Source organism: Elgaria multicarinata, chromosome 5, assembly GCF_023053635.1.
Source record: "Elgaria multicarinata webbii isolate HBS135686 ecotype San Diego chromosome 5, rElgMul1.1.pri, whole genome shotgun sequence".
NCBI lineage: Eukaryota > Metazoa > Chordata > Lepidosauria > Squamata > Anguidae > Elgaria > Elgaria multicarinata.
The window spans coordinates 63,940,384-63,953,603 of record NC_086175.1 but is presented as its reverse complement, the minus strand read 5'-3'; the positions used below and the strand labels follow the sequence as shown (position 1 = coordinate 63,953,603).

General features: G+C 38.8%; 1 protein-coding gene across 4 annotated transcripts in view; it reads left to right on the top strand.

Moving 5' to 3' along the window:
* Positions 1-13,220, top strand: part of DMD (dystrophin) — a 1,279,927-nt gene that overhangs the window by 448,306 nt on the left and 818,401 nt on the right. For all 4 annotated transcript variants that reach the window (XM_063126497.1, XM_063126496.1, XM_063126495.1 and 1 more), the window contains exons 8-9: positions 5,906-6,084; positions 9,953-10,087. In XM_063126497.1, coding sequence (XP_062982567.1) covers positions 5,906-6,084; positions 9,953-10,087 — 314 coding nt within the window. The remainder of the gene's footprint in view (positions 1-5,905; positions 6,085-9,952; positions 10,088-13,220) is intronic.

Genomic DNA, 13,220 nt, shown 5'->3' with positions numbered 1-13,220 from the left:
AGCAAGCAAAAAGGCCAGTTTAAACCATTTATGTAAATCAAGTTTCCCACTGATATTTCTTAATATATCTCTTAGACAGTGTTGCAAACCTGACTACTAATCTATGTTAATTCAAAACTAAGTACAGTATTATTTACACTGTTGCATTCTTACAACTCACCTTGAATCTACACTGTATAGATTTTACATGTTTGCTTTTTTGACCTTTAAAATATGCCTTTAAAATATTTCCATACAGGGTCATATTTATTATCAGCAACCATGACAGTTTGTGAAGTTAAGTATGGAAATACAGGAATCTGCACCCTGGACAACTTTTCCTTTCTTCTTTTCAGTGTTTCTTCTTTCTGCTTCACTCTTAGCCAAACTACACATTACACTAATCACATAGCATGTAGCTGAACCTGGCTTATTTTATTCTCATCTCATGATGTGTGGCCCTAATTCAGATTGGACCATGGCACTCTGGGAGGGGATAGTGAAACTTCCCCATACACACTTCCCCCCCGAATCCCCCCAAGAGGGGGTTAAAATGGAGAAGCCTCCATTTACTCCACCCTCCACCCATCTCCACCCTCACAAAAACAAAGAAGCAAATAAATTGAAATGGCCATGGCAGAGTTTTTCAGCAGTTTTTCAGATGAAAATGAAATGCCTTTGTCTGGTAACTCCGTATATTTTAGAAAAGAGTGAATTGCTTCTTCGTGATTTTTTATCCACTCAGCACTGTAGTTGAGGTTCAAAGAACCTGGTATGCAAAGTATACCAGGATCTTTCCCCACTTGTTTTCCCTATGAGAGCCTACCTTACCATGCTTAGATGCACAGTACAAGCAGCAGGCAGATGTAGTAGTAAGCAAAGCAGACTTGAGCTCTCAGTTACTACAGTTTTGCCTTAGTCTTTCCAGTTGTTGGCCATCATATCAGAAGTTGGCTATCAACAGCAACAAGGCTATGGATGGGTTTGAACAGACAACATAAATAATAAACCACTACGGAATATTTTATTTATTATTTTCAACACGGTGATTAAAAAAAGAATCCTCATGCAGACAAATAAGTTCAGAGATTCTTTGACAATTATCTGTTATCAAGTAAGTGGATTGTGCTGCTATTCCCAAGATCCATTTTAATTAGTAGAAGATGCTTTTATAAACACTGCCTTGATTTTCTTATACTCCTGGATTTCGACCTCCAGAAGTTAATGGGACCTGGAATGTAGGCTATATTGCCCATGAACTTTCTTGGCTCGTGTATATATATAAGTTAGGACTGGGTGCTTTGGTGTGTGTGGGGGGGTGTTGCCTGCATTAGGAAATTTATCCTATGAACAGCCAATTCATTCCCTTAGCTCATAAATCTAACAGATAAAACTACTTTGTGTAAATCATGATTTGAGATAAATCATAACTGAAACCTATGTCTTCATTACTAATGATCCAAACCATTTAGCTCTACTATTTGCACTTGTTTAAGCAGCAAAGGGATTCAAGCTGTATAATCTTCATTTATTGCAGAAAATTTCATTGAAATGAATGGCAGTTGTGTTATGGTATAGTGCTTGGTCAATTGAGCCTGAAGTCTCTTGACTGTAGTGAAGGCTCACTTGATCAGAAGGTTTTCACACTTGGTAATGATACTTAAGAACACATTTTATCAGCACAAGAATAGCAAAGAGAGTGGAAAGAAAAGTTTTATATGGTAAAATAGATGATACTCCAGATTGAATTAATCCATCTTAAATATTAAAGTTATATAAAGTTGTCTAATTCAATATTTTTAGAAACCTAGCATCACATAAATATTATAATTCAATGTTTGTTATCTATAAAATATAAAATCTGTTGTTGTTTCTGTATTAGTTTTATATGCAAGAGGAGACAGAATCCATCCCCTCCTCACATACAACTGTGCATAGAAAAGTACAGGAGGGAGTCGTTGTAGAGCTTAGTCCAATTCTTGTCCTTCCCTCCCTTTAGCCCACCAGGTTTAAAATCTCTTCACTAGCTGCCAATTAGTTTCTGGGCGAAGTATAAAGTGTTGCTAAAGCCCTATGTGGTTTGGGTCCAAGTTACCTGTGGGATCGCCTTCTCTCATACAATCTGCTCTGCACACTCAGGTCCTCTGGGAAGAATTTACTCCAGTCAGCAAAAACTAGGTTGACAACCATTACCCAGAGGACCTTATCTTCTGCTACTCCTAGACTGTGGAATGGCCTGCCGAAGGAGACTCGTCAACTTATTTATTTATTTATTTATTTATTACATTTCTATACCGCCCAATAGCCGGAGCTCTCTGGGCGGTTCACAAAAATTAAAACCATTCAAAATATAAAACAACAGTAGAAAACCATAATATAAAATACAATATAAAAGCTCAACCAGATAAAAACAGCAGCAATGCAAAATTACAAATTTAAAACCATGTTATTTAAAATTTATAGATTGTTAAAATGTTGGGAGAATAAAAAGGTCTTCACCTGGCGTCTAAAAGCATATAATGTAGGTGCCAAGCGAACCTCCTTAGGGAGCTCATTCCACAGCCGGGGTGCCACAGCAGAGAAGGCCCTCCTCCTGGTAGCCACCTGCCTCACTTCCTTTGGCAGGGGCTCATGGAGAAGGACCCCTGAAGATGACCTTAGGGTCCGGGCAGGTACATACGGGAGGAGGCGTTCCTTTAGATAACCTGGCCCCAAGCCGTTTAGGGCTTTAAATGTTAATACCAGCACTTTGAATCAGGCCCGGACCTGGACTGGCAGCCAATGAAGCTGGAAACGGACTGGCGTAATGTGGTCTCGTCGGCCAGTCCCTGTTAGTAAGCGTGCTGCCCTGTTTTGCACCAGTTGAAGTTTCCGGACCGTTTTCAAAGGCAGCCCCACGTATAACGCATTGCAGTAATCCAAACGAGAGGTTATCAGAGCATGGATAACTGTAGCTAAGCTATCTCTGTCCAGATAAGGGCGCAGCTGGTATATCAGCCCGAGCTGATAAAACTTAACAGACTTCCCGAATTTAAGAAAGCCATAAAGACTGATCTCTTCTGGCAGGCCTACCCAGTTGAATTTTAAGATGACTTTTAATAATGTTTTATATGTTTTTAATCAGTTTTATGTATTTTATGGTGTTTTGTAGATGATGATGATGATAAGTCTTTGGCGAGACACACATGTGCCATAATGCACTGGTGTCCACTTGCTATCAGAGGGCCGTAAGGGCCTCCTTTGTGTTGAGCCACCTGATGTCATCTTTATCCATGCCATTTGTTCAGGTTTATTTATGCTGGATTTATATACAAAACTTTTTTGTTGTAAACATTTCTGCTCTGGGTGATTTTATTTATCCTTAGAAAAGCTGCATTATTGACCTGTCTGCACATTGTTGCTCATCGATATAGCTATTTAGTTGAATAACTCATCTGAGGATGAAGTAGCCCATATATTGTTTGCTCAGAGCTTTGATCATCTAAAATAACCAGCTTCCTTAGAATTCCGAATATCATATAATTTCCTTGGCTCCTTGATCCAATCTCATCCGGACCAGCAACTGAGCAGTTGTTGTTGTTGTCCATGTATGTTTCCTTTTTCCTACGCATTTTTAGAAATGGAGTAAGTATTGTAAACAATAGTGCTTTGTGACTTTTGAAGTATACGGAGCCATTCTTCTTACCATTTTAGTGACTTCAGTTATTAACTGATGATGTCAATTAACAATTACAAATTACTCCAACATCTTTCTGAATGGAAATAACTTGTTTAGAACTCACCTTTACAAATGTAGAAGTGAGATTATTTTACAAGCATTACTCTGAAACTTTCTGCAATAAGATTCACCAGTCCTTTGAATACTCTTTCTAAGTATTTGAGATAGTTTTACACCATCTGCTTAATGAAGTTTGAATAATCTAGTATCTCTGCAAAAAGGAAAAAAAATATTAATGAACATATTAGACTACACAAAGCCAAAAATATGTTTTGTTACATCAGCATTTCTATGAAGCCCAGAAGAGCTCCCGGCCTGCCTGCTCACACCTCTCTAAGTCATTTTTGGCATATTAGTAGTCTAAAAGGAAATAAAATAAACTAACTTTCAGTTTATTGGAACTTTTATGCTTAGAGGACACAAGCAAATAGGAGAGTGTCTGTTTAAAAGCCTGTCTTACATGTATTCACAGTTGCAAAACACATTCATACCATCACCTTGAAATTAATTTACAAAGCTGTAAATGCCCCTGCTGTCCAGGTAATCCATCCTGCAGTCTTCCAATTTTGAGTGTGCATATTGGAAGGTGGGTGTTCAGGACAGAATAGGAATTCTGTTGGTGTACATTGCAGTAATCCAAAGGAGAGGTTATCAGAACATGGATAACTGTAGCTAGGCTATCTCTGTCCAGATAAGGGTGCAGTTGGTATATCAGCCTAAGCTGATAAAAGGTGCTCTTTGCCACTGAGTTCACCTGTGCCTCAAGTGACAGCTCTGGATCCAAGAGCACCCCCAAACTACGGACCCGGTCCTTTAAAAGTGGAGTGCAATCCCCTCCAGAATAGGGTGAACATCACCTAGCCGGACAGGCAAACCACCTGCTAACAGCACCATGCCTCTGATCTTGCAGATCTTAGCAAAGCTAAGGTAGAATTATTATAATAAAACCTCATTGCTATTAATAGCTCTTGGCTTTCTGCCAGTGCTTATGTTTAAGCACTTATAGGATTAATGATAAATTCTTATACAACCACCTCTTAACATCTTGATTCAGTTTGGTGAGTACATGAGGTAAATTTAAATGCCCATCAACAAAATAATTATTTGAAAGCAATGCTGCATAACTTAGATTTCCATAAATTGTTATTGGCTTCAATCATTGGGCTCAATCAACTTTTTCTTCTTGATGTGCAACAGCAGCATTCATGGTGCAATTCAGAAGTAAGCTGCATTTAATTCAGTGGGACTTATTTCAGCCAGGAAAGTCTGTATTACCTTGCCACCTTAGAAAGCTTTTCATATTTATGAAAATGGTATTTATATCTCAGATTAGAAGACACATATAATCCTAATAGATTTGTATTGTCACATATAAAAACAACTTGGGGGAACTTGAAGGTTTCTGCTTCCCTAGAATATTTTATGGACAGCACTTTGATTTCAATTAAGACCCGAATTTTGTTTATTTTAGAACGGGGTGCGGTGGGGGAATAAAAGTGGCTGATAGTGATTTTGATTTGGCTAAATGACTTTATAAGATGACGGGAGTGTAGTTCCCCCCCCCCCCCAGCTTCCTTGTTTTAAGATTTATTTTCTAAGTGATACATACACAGAACCTTGGTTATTCGTCCGGCTTAACTGGAGACAAATCCACCAGCAGCACCTACATGAATTCCAATTTGCTGCTCATGCAATCAACTTGGAAAAGCCAGTTAGATTATACAGTTTCAAAACGTCTTTTCACTTTTATGTACTTGTTGCGTTGCTTCAAGAAGTTATTCCATTAGTGCCTACTGCTATATCCATATCAGCCTGGTATAACTACCTTGGTCATTAACCTATGTATATTTTTCGCAGCAGTAACATGTCCTAAAATAAAATGAAGCTATTTTATGGGTTTGTCTCTTATGTTTGGTGAGTCCTTAAGGTCCTTAATTGTGAATGCACAGTTTTGCATTTAAATGCAAAATTATATGCGATAAAAAATCATAAGAATTAAGAAAGTAGTTTCCATTTTTGCTCTTCCTCTGGAACTTTTGTTCTTTCTCATTTGTATTCGAGTTTGGTGTGAAAGCTTGCAGTTGATTGTAATACTTTAATTAGTCCCCAGTGGGCTTAAATGGACAATGGACTGCTCATTAGTCCATTTGCTTTCTAGACAGTCTTGCAAACTGTCTAATGCTGTGTGTGTTTAATATGCTTTTCCAGATGTCGCAACTGCTTATCCTGATAAGAAGTCCATCTTGATGTATGTGACATCACTTTTCCAAGTCTTGCCGCAGCAAGTTACTCTAGAAGCTATCCAGGAAGTAGAAACATTGCCACGGCGATCAAAGCACATAAGAGAGGAGCATGTCCAGTTACACCAACAGCGCTTTTCTCAACAGGTGAGTCCTGTGAATTATTACTCTCATTTTGATGGCCAGTAAAGAATAAGACCCTGTAGTTCTATCTTAGAGAGAGAGAGAGAGAGAGTATGTTTATTGAAGTGGTCTTCTTTGTATGATTTATATTGGTAACTGCTGTGCATGAAGTAATGGGCTGTTTTTAAAATGTAGCAATGTATTTATTATTGCTATTGTTGTTATTGTTATTATTATTATTATTATTTTGGTGAATTACATGATGTACAGCAGGCTTCAATAGCTTACTACACTTCTTTACTTAAAGGAAAAGAACATAAGGTAAGATTTTGTGTACATTTTTGTGTCTTAGTATTTTGAAATTAGTAAGGCTTTACCAATCCAATTCTTTAAGAGTTGCAGACATTCATTATTAAAAGGCTACTTCATTTTTAAACTGCATTGCTCTGTTCCTCATCTTTTGAATCTTCAATCAAGTAATACATACAAATAACTGAAAACATGTTTATTTCTCAGTAGACCTTCTAGTAAAATATTTAATATAATGAATGGTTAATATATGCTGGGTAATGTCTGAGTTCGGCCACCTGTGTTACACAATTGATTCATTTATTTATGGCATTTATACCCTGACCTTTAGCCAAAAGGGCTCCCAGAATGGCTTGCAAAGATAAGTAGGATGACAGTCCCTGGCCTCTAAATTTAAGATATGACTCACAAGGAAGAAGGGATGGGGAAGGATGAGGTAAAAAAACAAGTTTGGGCTATAGTTCTTATAATGATGAACTGGCTTGAAAACAGTTTATTTAGCCTGCTGAAATGGCTGCCACTAAGTGAAAGTTGAATTAAGTCCTCTTGGTTTCTCAGGAGAGACAGTGGAAAAGTCCAGCTATATGTATCATTTTTCAAAGAAACTTTCTTTTGGACCTGCTACAGCAGCTTTTGTGTACAATCTGTGTTCCAGATCAGCATTGTTCAAGAGTTTTTAATCCCAGATGTGTTATAAAGCCTATGCATTAGATCATATAGGCTTCTCTGTGAGCTGCCTGCCTGCCTCTCTCAGTAGCTGCATCCCTCCCCCCTCTCAGAAGAAGCGGGGGGGGGGGGGGCTCCCTCTTGCAGGTTCCCAAATCCTCAAAACTGGGAAACTAATTGCCTTCCTAGTGCCTCATTAGGAGTCAAAACCTCCAAGCTCATCTAGAGATAGTGCCATACTGGCTTGCGATGGTGGGGGGGGAGAAGAGAGGGACACTGTACTCGCCACCACTGGTGGAGGCACAGTCTGGGGGAGGAGTCTTCAGGGGTTGACACCTACCTTCAGCCTTGACAGGTAATCCCTGAGGGCTGAAGAGGGATAAAGGTTACCTGTGAGGCCAACTCATCTCATCCATCAGGTGTTTTATGGCCCGGGAGGGGGTGACACGGGAAGGCCTCCCCTCCCCAAAAGGGGCAGTCCTGTTGGTGGTGATTTATATGTGGTTGAACATGTATCATCTGCCAAGGCTTTCTGAGAAAATATTTCCTCGGCCTTCAACCATACATTCACCCCATCAATGTCCCATTTCCATGTGTGGCAATCCTTGGCACATAAAAAGAAGATATAAGGTGGGAAAGCCTAGGTCCTAGGTGAACAAAACCTTTTCCAAACTCAAGTCAGTTTCCGATGCAATAGGTCAAAACCTGATAAGACTACACTGAGCTTTTAAATAACTAAGATGACATGCCCTGATTTTTCTTCTATAGCTAGCCCTATAGTAGGATAATTTACAGCTAGGGCCTATTTGATGCCCTCTCATCTATAATTTTATTTGTGTTGATTTGGGATACAAGGCAGAATAGCATTTTATCACCAGAAACCTTCATAACTATTGTAACACTGTCAGTTGAGCTCTTCTACATGCTGAATGATAGTACTGGAGATCAATTCTTTGTCTTTCTTTTGAAGGTATTTTTCTTTCTTTCTTTCCTGGGGTCCTTTGGTGTTTTTTTGGGACACTATGATGTAGCATAGGTTTATGTGACCCCACTATTACTTCCTTTTGCCCATGGATCTGCCAGGCTGCATGCCTAGGACAAGAATGTGTTTCCAGGATATTTTTCTTAAATGAGTTCATGCAGGGAAATGTCACCAGGAAGTGATAAGCATCTCTTCTGTGGGTACCCATTCCTATAACTTCATCTCATGTGGTGAAACAGAGATACAACCACTTTTTTCCCCCACCAGAAAATCAACTGCATTTCTGTGGTTGTATCTCTTTCCTTTTTTAACCCTTGGGGGTAATAGTCACACAAATTATTAATGATGTAGAATTAATGTTTACTCATAGCCCCATTTCCTTGTAAAAAACTGACTAGAGTAACTCAAATTTAAATTTTCATGGAAATATTTAAATCATTTGTTTCTTTATTTGGGCAGGCAGACCATGAGAACTGAACTCCAGTCCCACAGAGACTAGCCATCTTAAAATTATATTGGTTGAAGTGATTAGAAATTGCAAGGCCTACAATGAGTGGGGTACCGCAGGGCTCAGTCCTGGGGCCAGTGCTCTTCAACATTTTTATTAATGATTTGGATGAGGAGGTGCAGGAAACGCTGATCAAATTTGCAGATGACACAAAATTGAGTGGGATAGCTAATACCCTGGAAGACAGAAACAAACTTCAAAGTGATCTTGATAGGCTGGAGTGCTGGGCTGAAAACAACAGAATGAAATTTAATATGGATAAATGCCAAGTTCTACATTTAGGAAATAGAAACCAAACGTACAGTTACAAGATGGGGGATACTTGGCTCAGCAATACTCCAAACGAGAAGGATCTTGGAATTGTTGTAGATTGCAAGCTGAATATGAGCCAACAGTGCGATATGGCTGCAAGAAAGGCAAATGCTATTTTGGGCTGCATTAATAGAAGTATAGCTTCCAAACCACGTGAGGTACTGGTTCCTCTCCATTCGGCCCTGGTTAGGCCTCATCTAGAGTATTGAGTCCAGTTCTGGGCTCCACAATTCAAGAAGGACGCAGACAAGCTGGAGCGTGTTCAGAGGAGGGCAACCAGGATGATCATTGGTCTGGAAACAAAGCCCTATGAAGAGAGACTCAAAGAACTGGGCATGTTTAGCCTGGAGAAGAGAAGATTGAGGGGAGACATGATAGCACTCTTCAGATACTTAAAAGGTTGTCACAGAGAGGAGGGCCAGGATCTCTTCTTGATCCTCCCAGAGTGCAGGACACGGAATAACGGGCTCAAGTTAAAGGAAGCCGGATTCCAGCTGGACATCAGGAAAAACTTCCTGACTGTTAGAGCAGTATGACAATGGAATCAGTTGCCTGGTGAGGTTGTGGGCTTTCCCACACTAGAGGCATTCAAGAGGCAGCTGGACAACCATCTGTCAGGGATGCTTTAGGGTGGATTCCTGCATCGAGCAGGGGGTTGGACTCGATGGCCTTGTAGGCCCCTTCCAACTCTGCTATTCTATGATTCTATGATTCTATGAAGTAGTAATTAGCTGACTTGTTTATGGGCCACTTAATTATTTTTAGACATGTTGATCAGATGGCTGCTTGCTGACAGCTGAGCACATTTATTCAGAACTTACTGCAAGTTCTTGTACTGATTCATGGCAGTCCTTTACTGATTGTGGGTATCACGCCAGGCATAATTAGCAGGCACTTCAAGGAATCTTCCTTCTTCTCATGAAAGAATGCCATATTAATGGAAGTGATTCAACTATCTATACACCTTTTGAATGCTTAATTCCCGCATTCATTTTTATTTTACAAGATAGAGTTAAACTGCTGGTATCCTCCCTTGAAAATAATACGTTTCATCCATTATATTCCACCCACTTATAAGTTTATGTCTGCTTTTCTTCCTAATTTCTTCTCCTTAGATCAAAGTCAGTGTAGCACAGGGCCCTGTGCGCACCCCTTCACCTCCACCTAAACATCGCTTCAAAAGCTATGCGTACACACAAGCTGCTTATGTCATGTCCCCTGACCAAAAAGGGAGGATGTTCCCTCCACAGGTCTGTCAACATTGTTTGTTGTGACTATTACTCTATTTCTAATATGCCTGTGCTTGCGGTGGAAAATATGTGCGCTTTGAAGATTCTTTCGTTTGTGTCCAGTTTAATGTTCAGTGATACCCTTTTCAGTTGTTGATTTTTTTTTTTTAGTATCAGTTCTTCCTACTACATGCTTTACTTTTCTTGGAAAAATAGGCCACAGCTACTTTTGTGCATTAAATATATATTAATATATTTTACATTGAATTTCTTCCAAATATGAGACAGCTGTGTAAACTAGCTATTAACAGATCCAAAGGAGTGCAGGACTACTCTGCATGCTCAACAGGGTCCTTTAAACAGCATTCTCCTATGCCACATGCAACCCTTTTTAGAAACTGAAAGACGTTTCACAAGAAGTATGTGATATGTAAAGTACATTTCTTGATCCAGGACGTAGCTTGGTATTTCGGCTTGTGATTTATAAGTATTTAATGTTTCTTTCTCTCTCTCTCTCTCTCTCTCTCTCTTTCCATTGATGTGAGCCACTTTGGGAGAAAATAATTGTCTTAAAAGTGGGATTATAATAACGAAGTAAATAAATATTTTTTTTCAGGGGAGTAGATCTTTCTCCTCCACTCTGCAGCCCTTGTGCTCCTCCTAAAAAGCCTCTCTCTTGAAGACCCTCCTGAACATGTGTCATAGAGAGCATAATCACCCAAAATTTGGCAGATGTACCAGTAGATGGAGTTGTGTCCCTGCACCAGTAGATGGAGTTGTGTCCCTGCATTCACACAAGCTCAGGTGCTGCCTAACCATAGGCAGCACTTTAGCTTGTGATGTTCTGCTACTTGATGTGAAAGATGAATTGTGGAAAAATAAATTCTGCTAGATACATTTGTCAGATTCTTCTCCCACCATTACTTTAACCATTTGTTTAGTTGTCAGCAGCGTTCAGAGTACAGAGGATTGTAACCTCAATCTGCAGTGTAACTTTTGCAGTGTGTAACCTCATTCTGAATTATGAGTAGACTTAGCAGCAGACTCTATAAATATATTAACATTCCATCACTTTCTGCTTACCCACATCTATCTCTTTTCCATTTTATCTTCTCTAACCATCCCTCCTTGTTTGGTAGGTGCGCCTTGACCTACTGACAGGAATCTAGAACAATATTCCTTTTGTTTTGTTGGCCTGCCTACACTATAATGGTAATCTACCTGGGATTTGAACCCATGTTGTCAAGGTCAAAGTGCCACATGCTCTCCATAGGGATACCACTAATTTTCTATATGCAGAAATCTCAAAAATAAATAGGGAAGATTGGAATTACTTAAATTCTCCTTTATAGGTTTTGATGTGAAATTTAGTTAAACTGTAGCATCCACCAGTTCTGTTGAACAGTTTCTTAAAGGCAGCTTGATAGACTAAAACTAATTGAAATGGACAATTGATCTTTGTCCACAACCTAGGAAAAATATCAACCGCAGAAAGAAAACAAAATGTCCAAGTGCAGGAGATGGAATAAATCCAGATAATGAAATGGTGCTTTAATAACCCAGTTGAGTGAAAATGCCCACATGCTGATCATTCTTCCTTAGAGTAGTTAACTATTAACACTTTCTATTTTTTTCTGGAATCATCCTAAAAAGTTAATCCCAACATATAGAATTGCATTTGCAGAAAGCCATTCCAGAAAATGCATACCTGCATTGTACTTTTGTACCTTTTGCACCAACCAATGTTGGTTTAGGAAGCTTTCTTTGTAGCCCCATCACCATAATGAAGTTGGTTTCCATATGTATTTAAATTGCATCAAAATTAATCAAAACTTCTGTGTATATTAAAAACCACAGAACAGTAATGTTATGTGTGACTCATATACATAATTTATTCTCTGATTATTCTATCCAATGGATACTTAAAGAAATATTAGTTGCACTAAAGAATTACTCTGTATTTATCCTGTTTTAAATTAAGGAGTATCCTGTTTTTATATGGTTGACATTCATCATGTAAGATATACCGTATTTCTTTGATTCTAAGATGCCATCAATTGTAAGACGCACACTAATTTCAGTACCACCAACAGAAAAAAAGCTTTGATTCTAAGAAATAATAAATGACCTGCGATTCTAAGATGCACCCCGTTTTTAGAGATGTTTATATGGGGGGGGAAGTGTGTCTTAGAATCGAAGAAATACAGTAGTACTAAAATATCAGCACCAGACATAATCTTTGTTAAAATGACATTCTGGGAAAGCACCCACACAATACTAAATTAAATACTATTAAACACTAAAATTAAAGACAAATACTAGAATATTAAACACTAAATACTAAAATATTAAATACTAAAATATAAGTAGCAGACATATCCTTGTTAACAATGGCATTCTGGGAAAGCCCACATAAATATAATGCTCTTCTAAAACCAGGCAGTGCTGGGATCAAATATACCTCTCTTCAGATGCTATTCCAGACCTTGGGTACCACAACTGAAAATCAATCTCTCTGGCCCACAGCCATCATATATCCAACTAGGTGACATAAAGGAGGGCCTCCAAAGTGAAACAGAGGTCTCAGGCAGGATTCTCCAGATATTCTGGTTAGGGCTAACTTTATTTATTTATTTATTGCATTTCTATACTGCCCAATAGCCGAAGCTGCCACTTGAAATGGCAACAGACATTCAAAATGCCACAGAATAAGCATTTCAAGAATTTGCAGTGGGACAAAATGGAAATAAAATGGCATAAATAAGGTGCTTTTTCCTGGTTTCCACAACTGGCAGCACCATTTTTATTTTGCATAATTCATGTGGGAATGACATTGTGGTATCACATAATGTTATTCCCAAGAAAATAATTGGAAATAAAAATGGTGGCCAACAGGGCTTTGCTCTGAAGTGACAGCAGCGGAAAAATTGATAGCCCAAATTTCAAGCCAAATGCTCTGATAACTTTCAGTTCTGCTGTAATTCTAGGAGCAGTCTGGTTAGAACTTTAAGTGTCAAAAACTTCCCTTTAAATTGACCCCAGAATCAAATTGGTAATGTGTGCAATATGATCTAGCCAGTCAGAACCCTGGCAGTCACTCTCTGAACTCAAGCAATGCTGGAAAAAAACACCTTCCCTCATTTTCACCGGACTA